At 38.4% G+C, this 19,464-nt stretch overlaps 1 protein-coding gene across 1 annotated transcript in view; it reads right to left on the bottom strand.

The window, feature by feature from the left end:
• Positions 1 to 2,655: 2,655 nt before the first annotated feature.
• The window catches only part of sorcs3b (sortilin related VPS10 domain containing receptor 3b), a 45,626-nt gene continuing 28,817 nt past the window's right edge, over positions 2,656 to 19,464 (bottom strand). Inside the window, exons 11-27 of the mRNA XM_046071291.1 lie at positions 19,266 to 19,368; positions 18,776 to 18,852; positions 18,592 to 18,683; positions 17,690 to 17,797; positions 17,323 to 17,440; positions 16,993 to 17,126; positions 16,316 to 16,429; positions 15,531 to 15,702; positions 13,029 to 13,215; positions 12,615 to 12,748; positions 12,126 to 12,249; positions 11,717 to 11,829; positions 11,271 to 11,405; positions 10,459 to 10,558; positions 9,434 to 9,539; positions 9,179 to 9,339; positions 2,656 to 4,708 (exon numbers count right to left, since the gene is read on the bottom strand). Of these exons, the coding sequence (XP_045927247.1) occupies positions 4,644 to 4,708; positions 9,179 to 9,339; positions 9,434 to 9,539; positions 10,459 to 10,558; positions 11,271 to 11,405; positions 11,717 to 11,829; positions 12,126 to 12,249; positions 12,615 to 12,748; positions 13,029 to 13,215; positions 15,531 to 15,702; positions 16,316 to 16,429; positions 16,993 to 17,126; positions 17,323 to 17,440; positions 17,690 to 17,797; positions 18,592 to 18,683; positions 18,776 to 18,852; positions 19,266 to 19,368 (2,043 nt within the window). The 3' untranslated portion in view covers positions 2,656 to 4,643. The remainder of the gene's footprint in view (positions 4,709 to 9,178; positions 9,340 to 9,433; positions 9,540 to 10,458; positions 10,559 to 11,270; positions 11,406 to 11,716; positions 11,830 to 12,125; positions 12,250 to 12,614; positions 12,749 to 13,028; positions 13,216 to 15,530; positions 15,703 to 16,315; positions 16,430 to 16,992; positions 17,127 to 17,322; positions 17,441 to 17,689; positions 17,798 to 18,591; positions 18,684 to 18,775; positions 18,853 to 19,265; positions 19,369 to 19,464) is intronic.

The following is a 19,464-nucleotide window of genomic DNA, read 5'->3' as shown; positions in this document are numbered from 1 at the left end:
GAAGAAGCTACGATACAGCAGCAAAGACTTGCTGTAATGCAGTAAAAAGTGCTACAGTGCCATGTCTGTATGACAATTACTTATTAGTTAAATGTATTAGCTATTTGTTTGTGTTCTCGATTTGCCACCATAAAGTTAAAAGACTCCTTGACACAGATGCATATTTTTGTTGTTTTTCTTTGAACTGATCTCACTGTGAAGGTTGCGGTGCCTTCTTACAGGAAGTAGAACAACAGCTAAACTAGACCAGATCTGAGCAGGAAGAAGTTGTCTTTTTACGTTATGTTAAAACACCTTTTGTTTATTCTGGACTATTTATTTACCATGATTATACCAACATCTCCAAATGGCATTTCCTCAATTTACAGTAACGCAGAGGAGCCTGCAGTCTGTTCTAGGTTTGCTCCCAAGGACTCAGCGGACAAAAGGCTGCAGATTTGTTCATCTCATTCGCTGCTAGGGACACAGAGATAGAGAAGACGTATCTCCTGTCAACAAGGCTCAGCCTACGCACAGAGCTTTGGTCAGCTGCTGTCTCTTTGGGATAAGTACTGAAGTTCTTCTTCATCAAACTTTTCTTTTTAAGAGTTGTCAGCAGCATTTGTCAGTAAGACAAATTGACTAGAGACTTCTCCATACTTCTTCCCCCAAATCCTGCGATTGAGCCTAAAGCAAAAATAACCTTGTGATCATCACCAGGTGAACGCCGTCTCTCCACACCGATCATCGGAAGAGTTTTATTTTGTGCTTGTTTACTTATTTAACAAAGTTTTTAAGCCCCAGTAATCAACCTGTAAATACGATTGTGAACATATTTGCATGATGTTTTTTCTCCCTTCTTTCAAGATACTTAAAATATGTTTTAATTAGAAAATGTTAGAAATGTGAACTGCAGTATTTTCTGTTTCTCAGAGGCTAGACACCGCATTGATTACAAGTGACGTGATTATTCAGTGGGTTGTTTCTGTGTTTTTCCATTTGATCTTGCAGAAGTGACCATGGTTGTGGAATAAAGCAGAAACAACATTAACGCAGCAAGGCTGGTTGTTAAACTCGTTTCTAAAGGCACAAACGGCTCATTTGTGCCGTTATCGATCTATTGTAATCTATGTAAGTTGACTGCAGCTTTTAGTTGTGTTTGACCTTTGATTTAATCAATCAACAGACTTCATGAAGGGCAAAACTGTGACTTCACCTCAGCTGACTGTGAGTCCGTCGCAAATTGGTAACGTTAGTTCTGATCGACAGGAACTCTTATTTTGTCGAAATTTGTTGCTTTTTCTGCTTTGTCTCTAACAATGTTGCTTAGCAGGCTCAAAGTTTCAGTGCCATTTACATGACACAATGGGGCAGAGCTGGAGGACAATGAAAAGCACCAAGTAGCCTGGAGTGATTCTAATGGGCTGGTTCCTTGGCTATCCCACTGTGCATCAAATTAATTATACCCTCTCCAGGAAATCGAGACACACACACACACACACACACACACACACACACACGGAAGATTTTCCCAGTCTGGGTAGCACCTTGAATGAAAAATGTCCCACAACAATAACCCACAGCAATATTGTGTTAGCCACAGTGTGAAATTGATGAGCATGTTTCCTTTCATTGAGTGCTACATTACAGTGTCTGGCTGCAGCGAATCATCCATTAGTGATTGTCACCGTTCAATTTGATTGTGCATCGCTGAACATCCCAGGGCAGTTAGAGAAAGGCCTTGGTGTTAATTCAGACTGAGAGCAAGAGCGAGAATAAGACTCTCGGGGTGTCGATGGCTGTTGGACTGATGAAGATTGGTGTGTGTGATAGGAAGTGGCAAACAAAATGCAAAAGAGGAGGAACAAGGGCCTTGTTGCTACAGCTTTGTGTGTATAGAGTTATTTCAGCCAATCATCTGCACAGTTCTGTCCTTCAACCTTGCCGTGTATTTAATTTTAAGACTTTTGTTTTTCAGATCTGAGAACGGAGAAGGAGCAATACGGCAGTAGTTCTTCTTTACAAAATCATCTGTTTCTCATCATTCGACTACAGCCTCAGTAATTGTTCCCATTAAATAGAAACCATTTGGGACTGACAACTCGAGTGATAGAGGTAAAATGAAGCTCAGTCAAAGTGTCAGATGGGAATCTTCACATGGGTGTTATCACACTTCTGCCCATTAAAGCCAACTTCAGGGCCTCTGCGGGATCATTATAAGTGGTGGGCTGAGGCTGATACACTAGTGCTACAAGGCACCTATGTTTCAGATAAAACTGTGGCAATGCTGTAAAAACAAAGCTTCATGAACTCATTTGTTTTCATGTTTATGTCATGACAACATGGGCATTTCTCATTCACTGAAAAAAAGGGTAAACCATATTATAATTTCACATTTTCCATTACAACAAACTACTATAGTAGGTGCATGCATAATAGAAAAAACATAATTCCATACAAAAATACATTTATTTTGAACAATTTTAAAATGGCAATTTGTTCACAGTAAGAAATATGATTCAAAACAAGACGGTTCTTATATCATCGACAAATGAACAATATCATAGATCATGCACAACTAGCCTATTAGACAAGGTGTTTAATAATTTGATGTGTCAAGTAAACTTTAAAACCAACCATGTTATGTTTATATGTTTATATATATATATATATATATATATATATATACACACACACACACACACACACACACACACACACACACACACACAGTACTCGCTCACCCTAATATAGTCTTCAGTCTTTTAACACAGATTATTAGGTCATGCTACTGTAAAAAATAGAATAAAGACGACAAACAGCTTGTTGTGAGACTGAAGGTCATGGAAACATTACTGTCTGTTCTGTGGTTTAGACTTTACAATAAAGTAGGATGGAGCTACTGTATAGATTTACATTTCGTCTTATTCTATATACACATTTTTAGTATTTCCACACCTAAGGCTAGACTTTCATGTCAATTTGTCACATTTTTGTTGTGTACCATCATCTGAGAAACAGTCAATGAAAGCACCATGTTATCTTACAGAGCAACTACATATTTCTTTCTTAAAGGCATTCACAACAGTCAGATTATTACATTTTATATTCATTACTGTATATTTACAACTAAAAGACCTCTAGTTATAGGGTGGTAAATGTTGATATATCTCCAGAGCGTAAAGTTAACCCTATTTAACATACCAAAATTGTAATTAAATCTAAAATGATCTATTAACGATATTTCTGTCTTACAGAGGCAGAGCAAGGTGTGTTCTGCCTTAAACAGACAACTTTTTGTTGTTGGGTTGTATTATCCATTCGGGATGTAACAAAAAGACACAAAATTATAAGAAAAATGAAAATAAAATAGGAAATTAAAAGGTTACACTTGAGAAATTTTATAGCCTGCGGGTTCAATTCATGAGCAAACATTATGCTAAGAGGGAAACATTATCAACATGTACGGTAAGATTTGAAAAACTTTTTATACATTAGTTTGTCATTTTAAGCTCTGTATTATTATTATATTTCTCAAGGGCCTAAATATCCTGTTTTTCTAAGTCACGATCACTCTCTGTCATTCAATGCTGAACTTTATCAAACTTATACACAGATACAGTAAAACCTGTACACTCCACTGTCTCCTGTACTGACCCATGAGCAGTGGTGGGATGTAATTAAGTACATTAACACTACTAAGTACTGTGCTTAAGTATACATTCCAGGTACTTGTATTTTATTTGAGTATTTCCATTTTATACAGCTTTATACTTCTACACTATTCAGGGGCAAATATTATACTTTTTTACTCCACTGCATTTGTCTGACCGCTTTAGTTGTTTCAAACCTCTTCTGTCCAGTGAAAACCACGTATGTCCAAATTTGTTGATTCTGTGTGTGTTTATGGGTTAAAACAACTCCTACTACTTAAACTAAAGAACCTATTTTAAAAACCTTCTTGGATTAGCTGGAAAATGCGTTGTCACAAAGCTGAAAACAGGGCTGTTTTACTGAGCTCATGAAAAGGTGACTTTTGAGAGACACATGGTTCTCACAGGACAGCGACGCTACAAACTCATGATGATGCGTTGTTGTAGATTAAACTACGCATTTTTCTGATAATGCTTGTACTGTAAATTAAGTAACATTTTGAACGCATGACTTTTACTTGTAGTGGAATGTAGCGGTACTTCTTCCACCACTGCCCATGAGTGAATTGTACTTTTCTCATTTACATTATTTTAAAGATATTTCTCAAATTGTCTTTTATAGCTTTTGAGGTATTTAATTTCAGAAACTCAGTCTGTTTTCATTTCTTGACATTCTTGACAATACTCACATCAGCAATTCATCAGTGATGTTGACGTAGAGCTAGGGAACCTTGATGCTAACTGGACATTTTGTGCTGTGTGCCGTAGTTATCAGCTAATTTCAGCAATTCACCGCCCTCCAACTAGAGGCCCTCAAGTCTGGCTCAGTGGACTCATCTTCATCAAGTATTGTAAAGTAGATATTTATCTATCCATGTGAGTTTAAAACATGACTTTGAACAATAGCTGCTATCAGCGTGAAATAAATAAAAAACAATGCCAACAAAGCAAACAATTTCAGCACAATTTTAACACAACAATCTGTACTTACTTAGTGACAGAGCGCATGTCTTAGACATTTGTACAGTTTGGAAATTCCCTTGTTACAATTCTCTCCATATTTCTTCCAATTCTTCCTGAAAACATGCAAACAAATGACAAAATAGACAAAATATAAGGACAGTCAACTGCTTTGCACATCACAAGTTGCTTGCTTTGAGGATATGGTAATAAAAGAACTGTGAGAGAGGATCCATGCAAACAACTTTGAGCTGTAATAACTATCTTTAACATCAGCCAAACAACTCAAAGTTCAATCTTGTGTTCTCTAATCTTTTTACGTGACGATCACAAGCTTTTACACTTAATTATAAAGTCATCACCCATGCATTTCTGTTGAAAAGCCCCCTGTTGTCTCAAAGGAACACGGTCTATCCAAGCAGGGATGAGCTAGCGATGGAGGGCTGATAGGATCACTGTGAGGGGTCGTTCAGATTGTGCAGACACTGGCTTATTCAAAAGGTGTTGAAACAGTGTCAGTAGTTTTAAATTTAGTGATTTGTAAAAAGCAGCATGAAATTTCATGTTTGCCCATACAACTAATAACCTGGCAGATTTCATCAAAGTAAAGATCTGGCAGTCAGTTCAGATTTGCTAAAGAAAATATGATGTATGAGTTTTAAATTGCTTTTACATGGAGCGTATTTTAAGACTAAAATCTGTCTGTAGCAAAATCAAAATTTTGAAGAATGTTTAGAATTGAGTTCTGAAAGGTTAAATCTAAGATATAAATGTCTCATAAGCCTCAGCAGAAGTTACTATATCACAGTATGCCAGCCAGGATTGGCTGATTTCAAAGAGCTGAGTGTCCATGAGGGAAGAGACCTGAACCTGTATAACTGCTAAAATTAAAAAGTTTAAATCCCTCACTTTTACTTCTACTCACACACTTAAGATTATAAGATATTAATCAAACTTAATCTCAAGTTGGCTAAAAGTACATCATAGATGTTTGCAGTACCACCAGAGAGGTGAGCACACACCTTTTGAGACATTTTTTGAAGTGACTGTACAAAATAATTTCTCTGATGTGCCTCATCTACCAGCGTCACAGAATATTTTTCCTGTTCCAGTTTGGGTATCTTTTTGTTTAGTTTTCAGTCAGTTTACTATTATTTCATCCATACAGTATATTTAGACCTTATAAATGTATTAAATTGCTGTTCATTTCACATGTAAAGACGTTGAAGCTGCGATAACAGAGTTTCTGGCCAATTGTGGGCAGTGTTAACACATCACCTTTTAAGCTGAGATGGCGAGTTAGCAACTGTCGTTGTTAGCAAACAGTTGCTTATTAACACCCAGCAGATACAGCGCAACGTCATGATTCATATGGGGTGGTGGTCATCTTGAGAAGTAAGTCATTATACATTCAATACAATATTCATTCTCTCTTAGCTCTATTTTTGGTCTCCACCAACTCATGAGGAAAATATCTGGTTCTTTAGCAGCTAAATGTAGCATTATATTCACCAGCTATTGGCTAACTGTGTCTGTGTGCTGTTTGGTGCTTAGGAGGTAGTGTACAGGGGGGTTTTAGAGCGGTGAAAGTGAACCAAAAAAGTAAAGTTTTGAAGGGCCAAACAGCTGAAACTCACTATAAAGCTCCATGAAACTGAGGGGAGCTGCAGAATCAGGTGATAATTCTTTATTGTTTTCACATCATTTTATGCATTGGTATTTATAAAAAAAAGTAAATTATTGCCACTTTATAGGTTTCATACTAATAAAAATGTAAATTACAAATGTTTAACAACATCACTAAGTAAAAGGTAAGGATTTTTAAACAGTGGAGCAGATGTAGGGTAAATCCTTGTCTTTGATAGGCTGTTAATACATGTGACAAATGATGTGATTACTTGAGAGTTGCTGTTACACTTTCCACACTTTACTGTCAGTAGGAGTAAGTTGCTTCATAAATATTTATTATTCACATTCACCTTTTTTAGACTAAATGGGCTCTTTAGACCAATTTTAACTGTAATTCTTAGAGGTTTGATGAGTACAGGCTCTGCTGTCTATATACTTGGCATAAGTCACCCCAACCTTCATCAATATATCATATCAAAAATATTCACCTCTCCCTCACAGCACATGAGCATCAAGGGTGGATTAGCAAGACTATATAATATAAATATAAATACAGTATGCAATATAAATATAAAAATGTACTATAAATAACACTTTTTTCATAGTATTCATTTTGCGTCTCTCACACTGGGAAACACTGCCTTTATTGCAAAGTAGACCTGTTCTGCTGACCTCCTGTCTTGTGCGATGCATAATGTCTTTTACAGCTTTATAAATTCTTATTTCAGCTGAACTGCAAATTTCTACTTATTATGAAACATGAGCCCGTGTGAGCTGTCGTGTTAATCATTCTGAACCAATTTGCATTAACATAAATCAAATTAAGATTCTTAACTGAACTTGCATTCAAATTTTCATTTTAATCTGTCAAATCCCGTTTTAAATATTCAAATATTCATTTCAACCTTTATGAATTTTGACTGTGATTTTACTTCACAGTTCTGGCTGTTCTGTGGCAACTATCAAAGACCTGCAGATTCTTCTTAGAGCTTTTTAAAGCCATTTAGACTAAAAGGAGAAGACATAAAATCAATGAACACTGGCATTAATTAAATTAAAACTGTTTAATGGTTCTTCTCTGGTAGGGGGCATGTTCCCCATTGGCTGGCGTAAGACTTACCTTGCAGACTTACTTTACTTCATAAAATATTTCAGAGGGATATTCAGTTTATACTAGGTCAATTTTAAATGAATATACATGTCAGAGTAACTGTAGATAAATAAATGAAGGCAATATTAAAAATTGATGAATTATTGCCATTAATCCTGCAGGAAGACTGACCGTGACCTTCACTAGCAGATGATAGATCTTCTTATATTCTTGTGAACTGAATTGAAGTTGGATACAACAGACTCAGCGTTATGGGAACATTTGTCTCCCAGCCAAAATCAGACTGCATGAGAAACAAGCCAAGCCTCCAAGTATAAATGAAATCTTTAAACAGCATGCTTGTAAATTCATTTAATCAAGCCCCAAATCAAAGGTTGCATGCTGCTATGCCCTTTCTGTAAATAAACACTTTCGAAAGTAACCAAAAGGAGTTAATTTGTTTCAGATCAGTAAGGACTTGGAAAGGTAGAAACAGCTGAGAAATGAAGAACAGTAGAAAGTGCTGAGTGACCAGAAAAAAGGCCTGCAGCCCACATGTCTGTGTCAGGAGCACTGCAATGCTACTTTTGTCAAATAACCCACACTGTCTGCAGGGACTGAATAGTTCTCGTCTAAATGACATCACAGTGGATGTCAGCCATAGCAATCAAACAGTTAACTTGTTATCGTGATATCTGGTTACTTGGCTGCAGTTGCTCTTGTGGTGTACAAATCTGCAAAATATGACACATTGCATTGATAAAGACATTCCAGCACCTCAGATGTGTGCTGACTTCAATGTGCAGTAGTCTTGCTCATAGAAAAGACTTAATTTAAATAAAGCTGAAACAACGTCATTGTGTTCTGTGTTTACACCAAATACAGCTTCAATTTATTCAAAACAGATGCTCTGTGATTTGTTTTTAGGGCAAGAAAATGTTAATCAGTATCAGTCTGTCACACTGACAGTCAGCCTTTAAACCCTGTACTAATGTGTTTGAGTAGTACAGATATGAATATTCTGTATTTAATTTAGTCTTGGCATAAAAAGTTGCATCATAGATGTCATATACTATAGTTTTGACTCTATATCCTAAAAAACATTCACTCAAGTCAGTGGTGGGAAGTAGATTTACTCAAGTACAATTTTGAGTACTAACTTGACTATTTTAATTTTATACTACTTGATACTTTTACTCCACTACATTTCAAGGGGAAATATTGTACATGTTACTCCACTACATGTATTTGTACCTGTAGTTACAAGTTACTATGCAGATGATAAAAACCTATGAGCATATAAAATGCAATGCATTGATACACAGGCTGAGATTGAGTGAATTTCTGAGAAGAGAAGGGCTGCTGAGCTGAGGTAAGAAAGTTTGATAAATTAGAGAATGAATAAGACAAGAAACCATAGTCAGACTGGTCATCTGCAGCACCGGGTCACTCCGGACAAAGAGCGAGACAGATGTGTTGTCAGCCAACTATGATTATGCACCAGCCCACATCCTCCTCCTCAAGATCCTAAATTCCAGTTAATCAAGGTTTTGCAGCTGCAGCCATAAGACCGAAGACAATAGGGACAAGATCATCCTTAATCCTTAAATTAATTTCATTATTTCCGTGGTCTTAAAATTGTTGTTTCATTTGATGACCTTGCTGCCCTGGCATTTGGCCTTTATGACCTCAAAAAATTGACAACCCCAAAGGCCATATGGCCTTTCCCCCTAAAAATACCCAGGCCTGGGTAATGCTACTTTTACTTAAGAAATATATCATTATCCGTCATCCACCACTGATTAAAATACAAAATAGAAAACACAAGTAAAACACATAGTAAACAGAAAATGTGTAGCCAGTGTACCTCTGCTTCTGGCCTCCAGCTCCTTTTCCATGAGTTCTTTTGGAGAGGGAAATTCACTGAGCTTGACCTTGGACATGTTGTCGTTCTGACCAACTGTACTGATCACTTCTGACTCCTTCTCATGACTGTCCTCAGTCTCAACATGGATCCAAGGGATTTTCCTAACGACAAGGAGATGGCAGAGCAACTGTGTAAGGTTTTCACCAAAAACAAAGATAAATAGTTTCTGATTAACTCATCTAAGGGATAATACACCTTTTGAACTTGTAGATGAAGAAGGCCGCAACACCTACAAATACCACAGTTAGTAGCATCAGCATGGCTGACCCACTGTGGATGGAGTTTGAATCCACAAGTGGCGCTGAAAGACAAACATCATCAAATGAGCATTACATTTCGACTAAGACAAATGCATTAAACCCCCGCTCTTTTTTTTTCTTAAATTATGTCTTATTTCAAGGAGATTGCTTTCATTACTCCATGTCATGTAACAACTGCAGGCCCAGTTGGAAGAGCTGCTCTCTGCATGTTATCCCCTCAGGGTATTAAAAGGAAGCTTTAGGAGGTCTACTGCCTCTCCCTAGGGTCCATCATGCAGGTAGCTTATGCATAGTCATGGTTTTCTAAATGCTGAGATGCAATATTCAAAGTATTCCTCCTCCCCGCCCATCTTTCTCTCCTTCAGAAAGAAGCCTATGAAGTCTATGACCTTTCTGGATCATTTTAAAGGCAACCCAGACCTTTGTATGCAGACACAAATGAAGACAGATCCGTTGGTGGATGAAAAGGGTAAAGGCACGCAGGGTTGATCGACACATTTTTGCGATATGCTAATGACCTGGTGACCCTGACGATTTCCTCAGTGCATACCAAATGCCTTCTTTGTCAATCATGTCATTGATTGGCTGATTTCAAAGAGAACAACTGTCTCACAGTCTCGGGTGCAAAACTGATGCACTGTGAAATATATTTAAATCTTGTAAGATACCGTATCATATAAATCTCACTCTGGGAATACTGTTGTCTTTGTCTGTTTTTTGGGTACAACTCAATGTCAAATCATCCCAAGAAAGAAATGTGGTTTATCTTTTGCACATCAGCAGGCAGAACAAATGCACTGTGGATGTAGACATCCTGTACTAAACTGGAATAAGTTAAGACTAAGATCTGTTTAAACACTCTGTTATTATGTGCCTGCAAAAGGTTTTCAAATGTTCAATGTTACATTGGTCCAAGTGTGCATAAATAACAGACTAAGGTTACAAACACGACATACTTACCCAAGGTTTGCTGAGTCATGTACACAATAATGCGAATATCAGCTTTCAGCTCAAACTGGATCAGGCCTTGGTTCAGGGCAGTGACAAAAATATCTGACATCTGTTTTAGGTAACAAAAACACAAAAAACAGAGAGTGATGTATTGTACTACAATAAATAAAAATAAAATCTCACTGTATGGTTAAATATCATAGTGCCCTAATAATATCATGAACTGGCCATTTATAACTTGCTTAACACTTGCTTTCTTCTTTCGATAAATGTTTCTTTCAATGAGAAGAACTACTCTCATGTCTGTACATCAAGTATGGAGCTTGAGCCGGGAGGCGATTAGCTTAGGTTAGCATAATGACTAGCAACAGGGGGAAACAATTAGCCTTGCTCTCTCCATCATTCAAAATTTGGCATCACAAGTTACAGCATTTAACCCCACTTATCAGTTTTACATTTGTATTGCATACGAAATAAACAATTTATAATATGTTGATTATTTAGCTTTAGTGAGCTTTAGATCTAAGTCAACTAACTCTCAACAAAAAAACAAATAAAGACATGTAGAACTATTCCTCGTCATTTAGTTTGTTGGCTCCTTACATAGCAGCTAGTATGAAAAAGTACATTAAAACCAGAGCCAAAATCAATTAGTCTAATTATTTACCGGTGGACGTGATTTGGCAACAGCCTCTGAATGCTTTTTTACACATAATAAGATCGTATAATTTTATGAGTCATATCAGTAGAAGTACAGCTATTCTTGGTAAAGATTCATATGATAAGTGACCCAGTATTGTTTTAGATATCATGTTTCTTACTGTCTCCAGAGCCTCCTCACTCCTTCTCTTGTGCTCATTTGATATATGCTCATCAGGTAGGATAAAGAGCTCTGCTGTCGTTGGAAGTCCAGGGTACAAAGACACAAGCAGCTGATCGTCAGATACCCCAGACACCTGCGGCAACAGGACAACACCACAGACAGGTATAACTCCACTGTGGAGGCTAAAGTTTGGATTGTTACATCTAAAGTCAGAATCTCCAAACGGACACTGTCCCACGGCAAACATTTTGACAGCTTCAATTCAAACTCACACTAGACAGCCATGTCTGGTTACTGTCATAGGTAAACTAAAAAAAGACCAACTTTCTCACACTGGCCATAAAACAGGACCGCTGTATCAGTACCGCACACAGGTATAAAATAGTAATGACCCTGAAAGCCACTTGTGGCCAATGTTCTCAGAGCTATGGGGACGTGATGTACCTGTGACAGAGCTGTCCGCACCACACGCCCTATGTCCTCTCTCCACTCGGGTATGTCAGGGTTGTGCTCATCAAGAGCTGGTGAGAACGACAAAAGCAGCGACCTGAAGAACTCTGGAAAAAAAGGTGTCATGATGTTAGAATATGAACACTACCTCTGGTTTCTTTTTGATTAATCTGATGTGCAGTTTTGTCTTTTTTCATTTGGCAACATACGTCTTGAAGTTAATTGCACCTCAAGATTGGGTGTTCATCTACAGTGACATTTTATTCATTAGATAAGTCCAAATCGACTCCGATTGCAGAGTGGACCGAGGGGCATCATATTTTCCCCGAGCTAGGGGATTGCATATTCATGTAACATGCATCGCACCAATTAAAGTGCTTTGAAGACTGTCTCCACCACTCACCTTTAACAGTTATAACTTTTGAATCCTGCATTATGGTGTTCCCAGAAGCAACCTGGACCGTGACCTTGTTTTTTCCCTCTGTCTGAAACGTGTATGAGATGCTTCCCTCCAAGGTTATAATGGGCTGGATTTCAAAAGGAAAAACAGAGAATTTCACAGAAAAACCACCATCCTCTCAGCCGAATATAGAATACTCCATACATGCAGCCCTTGACATACTGTATAATGAGGGGGTGCTGCAGTAAACACAATCAGCATGATAAACAAATATGACCAGCCATCCTAGCTGGATCCTCCAGAAAGACAAAGGGCAGTCACATGCAGTCCTATTTAACATGATTTGTGCAAAACCTTGGTAGATTTATACTTTGTAAACTACAACACCAGGACATCAAGAAAAGAGTGGGAGAATGGAAAAGACTGCAGTAAACAAGACAAAAAAAATGTGTGTGGGGAAAATAAGTGGGAGTGGGAGGAGAATCTTCTCACCTCTGAGCTGTTGTCAAGCCACCAGAAGAAGGTCAATGTTCTGGTGTGACTAGGCCAAACCACCGCAGTCAGATTAGCCTCCTTCCCCCTGATGGCTACAATAGGAGCGGAGAGATATACACGCTCCACTGGACCTGAGGTAGCAACACATTCACCAGCACACGTGTGCATACAAATAAATGCACCCACACACAAAACACACAAATATTCAGCAAACAGGGTATTATTGTGATTACAGATGATGTACATTTAGCTCCAGGTGTGTGTTCTTCAATTTTAAAATGTATTAAAGTAATACAACCATGACTGAAATAAAATTCAGCAGAGTGGGAACGTGACTATCCATGAAAGAGAGGAGGTTCATGCTATATGCGCCGCCGGAGGACTGAGTAATGATGTTTCTTATTCACATACTGGTGATGTGTAAAAACAGTGTGCTGCTGTCAGATCCATGGCTGTTTTCAGCAGAAGCTGTCACTCTATAAATCCCGGTTGCTCGGTAGATGTGCTTGATGCCATCATCAGTCCTGCTCAGGTTAGAGTATGTGATCTTGATGCCATCCCCGAAGTCTAGCTGGATGCTGGTCCTGAGCGAGTCTCCCTGTGGACAGACGGTAAGACGTGGCCTCTGTCACCATGGCTTAGGTCAGGATGTTTCAATTAGACCACACACACACATACACACACACACACACACACACACACAAGTGAAGTAAGCACAGTCCACTTCTAAAGTGCTTGGGCTGAGATGTCCTATAAGCTGTGTCACAAATACTTTGTAGGTGAACATGAATGGAAGGAGACAGAAATTCAACTGAAAAAATAAGAGAAAAGTAAAAATAGAGCTAAAGAAGCAAAAGAGGTAATGAAACCATCCTAAAGTGAGAAGGATCAGTTTTTATTCGCGTGCCACCTTACCAACTGATAAAATCATCCAAAACAAACAAATATATTTTTATTATTAAAGAGTTTTTCATCCAAATTAAAAAAAGAAACAAAAACATATCTTCTCACTAACCCATAGTGGCATCTAGTCAGGCAGATAGCTTTGGTTTTATTTTCCCACACTTTGAGATATCTGTCCAGGGAGATTTCTGCTGCCACTATAATGTAGTATGTCAATAAGGCTTAATTTGTGGTGCTCTGCTAACAATATGTCCTGCTAAACACCCAGTCAATAGTTTTACAAAGAATTTTTTCAGTGGTTCCAATGGAAACTGTTCACCGCAAGATCTGAGAATTATCAAGAGTAATGATACTGTTTGAGTTTATAAATTCACCACAAACAAACAAAATTCCATTCATTATTGGGCTAGAGGCAGAAATCTCATAAATATCTAGAACTGTGAGCAGTTGTAAGCGGGGTCCAAGCCTCTCAACGCCAGCTGCTGCCCTCTGATCTCTGTGTAATTTCAAAATCCTATGTATTCAAATAACGTTTTCCAGCACTATTCAGTTTGCAATAACAGCGCCACCTATTGTCCGAATTACATCAAATGTGGCATATGGTGACAGCCGTGACCCTTTCAAATGATACGGTATTTCAGCTTCGATTATAGCACCATCTTTAGGCCAAATTGCACAACATTTTGCAGGTGTCATCAGGGGTGCATGGGGTACAAATGAGCCAAATTTGGTATCAATTGGAATTGTGGTTATGAAATGAATATAAGTCTTTAATCTGGAACAACAGCGCCACATATGGGCATATTAGAGTCAATTTTGGTGCCTGGAGTCAGGAGACCATCCTGAACAATTCCGCTCAAGTTTCATGTCAATGTGACTTGTGGTTATAGAGGAACAAATATTTTGTGTTAAATAATGTCACATAGTGGCTAATTGCACCAAATTTTACACAGCCACTCAGCAAGTCATGCCACATTAGGGCAGCAAGTTTGGTGTTGATCAGCCATTCCAAACCTAAAATATGACATGACTTCCTGTTTTTAGCATTTTTCGCAAAGATTTGTTAGCTTGTAATTGGGACATTTTTTCATTTATCAAAATTTCCTCTACAAACTTTTACCAGCTTGGTCCAAAGATGGTCCGTGCCAAGTTGCCGATCAGATTTACCACTTTGGAGGAATTAATTAAAATAGTTTTTTATAGACGGAAATGGGTGCGGCCTATACCACGAGATTCAGCTCGATCCCCCAACGCGTGGATATAAGGTTTTTGACAAGGCCGTTGTATGCAGGAGTTCCAAGCCCAAATGCGTTGAACTTGCTTATAGCGCCCCCTAGAGGTTGAAGTGTGCAATATTTGGGGCCTGAGGTCGCTGGGGTGACCTGTACCTATCCTATGAGTTTCGCGTCTGTAGCACTTACCATCTAGGCCGCAGTATCACTTTTCTTTATGGAAGAATAACAATAATAAAAACGAATACTATTACAATAGGGTTCCCAGCCCTGCTGGTCCTGGGAACCCTATTGCCGTGAGTTTTGGATTTGAGTCTTTTTCTGAAATAGCTCAACACATATTGGCCCCTTTGGTGATCTCTTGACTGTTCCTGCAGGTTAGGATTTGAGCTTTTGTGTGGAATAGCTCGACACATATTGGATGGATTGCCATGAAATTTGATTCTGACAGTCAATGTGTTCAAGGTAGGATTCCTAATGACTTTCAATTTTAAAATTTTCCTGTGAAATATTGCCACATCTGCTTGGTAAATTTGAAATGAATTTGGCGCTGACATTCATTGTTCCTGACGTTGGCGATTCCCCAACTTTTCCTTTAGTAGCAACCAGCAGGTTGTATTAACATTAGCATGTTAGCGTGTTGGCGTTACCATATAGCTCACAGAGCCTACACCCATGCTAGTCTTGCTTTCATTTTTGTTTAACCGACCCTCTAAAACAATTACTAATGCTACAGCTACTGCTAACATTTCAGTAACTTTTTGGTGAAATGACTCACATCGTCCAGGTAAACCATGAAAGTGACGTTGCTTCCAACAGTGGCACTGAACTCTCCTTGACTGATGGACAGCCGGAGGCCTCGGGGTGGGCTGGGATGGCACGCCTGCCTCTTGGGTGAGTACACGTTCTTCCCTCCTTCTTTACAGTTATTGGACAAAACCTTCCGATACCTTTGAAGCATATAGTAAAACAAGTCTTGTCTCATAATGTCTTATTACATATTAAAAGAATACAGCATGATATTTATGATTTATACTCATTTTCATCATTTACAACTTTAAATTAATCTATGCACTTCAGTGTTTTGTACAGAAAATGAAGACGATCAACCATACTGCAACTTTGGAATGCTACTGTCGATTAAACTTCAAAAACAGAAAGCAAAAGGTTTAATACGTCTTTTTAGGGGGTTTTAAAATATGTTTCTGGACCATCCATCCAGAATATATTTTACAAAATTCCAGTTCTGAGCAGCTCCTCATTTTCATTTCTCATTTCTTAAGTTGTGGGGCAAAAGTGTCCATCATCAGCAAACAGATTTAGTATGCATGCTGGCCTCCTTAAGTATACTTCATTTTGTCACTTTATGAGTGTGAACACGCTGCATACTACAAATCTGCTTAGCATTATTATACATTATGGAATTGGGACACAGTCTAGGTTACTTACCATTGAGGAAATGAAGCATTATTTTCTGTTGTTTCTGTATGCTAGACAACATGACAAACAAGCTGGAATGGAATAATATTGTTTTGTGAGGACTGAACATTAGGGGCCACTTACCCTGTGCTGTTAAGGAAGCTTTGGCTGATGCTGCAGCTTTTAGTCGCACCAGTTGGATTAAACCAAAAAGCTGGGGAGCACTTCCCATCTGCCTGGCGTTCCCACCCATAATCACTGCCCAAAAAAACACGACACTTCATAAAATGATAAATTCTGCTAATCAAATAATCTAGCTTCTACAAGCTTTTGTAGTTGGGCAAGTGCTTTGCTGTTGGAGCTTCGTGGCATATTTTAAGACCATAACTAGAGACATGATTGTCAGACAAGTAGGATCAAACAGAATTTCAGACGGATGGATAAAAGATATTCAAAATTCATTTAGCGATTCATTATTAATTGAATTCTAATAAGTCATTCGACATTATGCAAATTACAGTAGCACGATGAAAAGTTCTTAACTCCCATCTACAATTCCAAAACTATAATTAGATTTGATGGATACAGTCACATTGGTTATCCAGTAAATATGCAATGTAAGATGGATATTAAGGCATATGAATTTCTGCAATCTGATACTTGTGTTTTTGATTACAAATGTCTACAAGCAGCCGTAATTAAGTGCAATTAAATTAGATGGGGAGAGGGGCTGTTTGGTAAACATGCTGAGAAAGAAATTAAGGATCAGTACAGTACAGTACAGTTCAGTCCCAAATGGGATAGCTGAGATGAGTCATTACCATTCAAAATCATAGGCTGTGCAGAGGCAGGGCTCCGAGGAATAGATCCTTGAATAGTCCTGGGCCAGCATGCAGCGGTTGCCGGGCCTGCGCTTCATATAGATCTGCTTCTCACCCATCACACACAGCTCTCCCTACCAAACAAAGAAAAAGATGATCTCGTTTTTTTACAAGATTGAAAGAAACTCTGAAAAGAAAAAGAGAGACAGACAGAAAGAAATACTTTTGTTCATGCATTATACGAGTGTACTGTGTCCACAGTGACACTGGTGAAACACGCATCAAACTTGAAACTGACAATAAATCAATAACGTTTAATATTCCTCTTACCTTGTAGTGCAGGTGCCATGTCTGATAATCGCCATCCATGCATCTCCTGCTAAAGAGACCCTTGTAGTCGATCTTGATCAGCTGCCACTCTGACCGATGGCTGAAGTGTCCAAAGAAACTGTAAGATGATTTACCAAAAAGCTCATTTCAGATGAGACTATCTTGATATACAGATATAAAGGTTACTGACATGATGGTGGAACAACAGCACCTACAAATGTGTCATATGTCCTTTATGCTGATAAACAAGATAACATTCCCTATACTTGATTGGGGAAAATCAGGTTTACATCCACAGAAGAGCTAATTCTTCAAGCCTGATATTTGTTTTATTCATGGTGGACTGTACTTGTTTGTCTCTGCTTACGTGATAATGTGATTGTCAGATTCTGGCTCCATTAAAACTCCATCCACATACAGCGGTGCCAAGGAGAAGCTGTGACGGTCCCATTTCTTTCCTTCGTCTAGACTGATCCTGCATAAAACAATGAACAAACAACAGCTGTCAATGCATGAACATCTGTCTGTCTGTGTGTCCAACCACATTTGTCTGTCTGTAGTGGTTAAATATATTGTTTTCTCTATGCGTATGGCATTAAACATCCCAAGTAGAGGTCAACAGCGGAAAGCAAGGCACAAAGAAATATGATAAAAGATTTCAGGCCATTTAGCTTTTGGCACAGTTGAGAAATGAAGAACCTTGAATTCTCTTCAGTGTGAAAAATTATCTCGTCACCAAGGTGAACAATGGAACAAATGTTCCTCGGCGCAGGTAAATCTTTGAAGGTGACAAAACAACAGTAAAGAGAGATATGTCTCAGGTTGTAACATTTGAAATAGATTTGGGGGGTTCAAATCACCTTTCTCAGAGCTTAAATCACCTTTGACAGGACTGGAGCAGGGACATCAAAGTACATATCAAAGTAGAGAGTGTTACAAAGCTACCACAACATAGGGGACTTATGAGGGTGTCCTCAGTCTCATTTCCACCCTGCTCTACTTTTCATTTGCATAAAAGCACTCAAACCATCATATCCAACCACAAGTACAAAGCTTTAATAGACTCTCTTCTGCTGGAAATGAGTCTGACAGTTCTGAAGCTGTAGTGCCGATACAATCAGCATTTCACATCATTAAATGTAATCATTTGCTGCATCAAACCCAGAAAAAAAATGAAATTATACCCAGGTAATGTCCCACTGCAACACCTACAGTCCCTACCTCCAGCAATTATGAGATCAGCTATTGTTTAACAGTAACTACACCCACCATAAGTGTCGAATAGGCGTTGCTGCATGCAAGACTGCCAGCATAGCCCCTCCGTTGTCAAGAAACCAAACGTTGTGCTCTTCATCGAAAATCTATAATGAAGAAACACATTTGCTCCACTCATGACAGAAACACTTTCAATATGAATGCATATTGTTTAAGGTAAACACGTTCAGTGTCTCACCTGTCTCCAACTATTTCCTGCATCAGATGTAATAAACATCCCAAGGTTGGTGGAGGACAGCTCTGTTCCGATATTCCCTGAGTACAGAAACATGAATAATTTCACTCACTGTGTATTTACATAGCAAAGACTCCATAACATACCTATATGCACGATCGCCTGATAAAGATATCGTTAGTTATATTGCAAATCTGTGCATGTCTTCAATTTCCACCGGGGGACATGTTTATGACTTACTGCAACCTAATCATCTCCCCCAAAATATGAGATTCAGGAGTTGAAGTCTCAGTATCTGATTTCAATGACAGAAAGAGGGCACTGTATGATTTAGTTTTTTGTGTTTTTGTGGTTGCACTGGTACAATGCATTTATCTGAGAGAGTAGGGATACTTATGGTGACGAAAAATTAGCCAAGTCTCACCACTTCTGTCAGGTCTAAACTGATCAATTTAATCCATAAATTAAATGCACGTCGTTTATGCAGCTGTACCTGTAGCCACAATGATTCCTGGAACAGACTTTTTGCTGGTGATGGGTCCGGACGTGTAGGGATTCTCCGACATCTCCAGATGAAGATGCAGCGAACAAAATGGCTGTCAACAAAATGGATTCCAATACAGCACAGGTTGAGACAATATGTATCAGGCAGATCTTAACAGAAGCAATTATAATTAGCTTTGCTTTCAAAC

This window comes from Micropterus dolomieu, linkage group LG15 (genome assembly GCF_021292245.1).
Source record: "Micropterus dolomieu isolate WLL.071019.BEF.003 ecotype Adirondacks linkage group LG15, ASM2129224v1, whole genome shotgun sequence".
NCBI lineage: Eukaryota > Metazoa > Chordata > Actinopteri > Centrarchiformes > Centrarchidae > Micropterus > Micropterus dolomieu.
The sequence above is the reverse complement of the archived record's forward strand: the minus strand, read 5'-3'. Positions and strand labels throughout refer to the sequence as shown.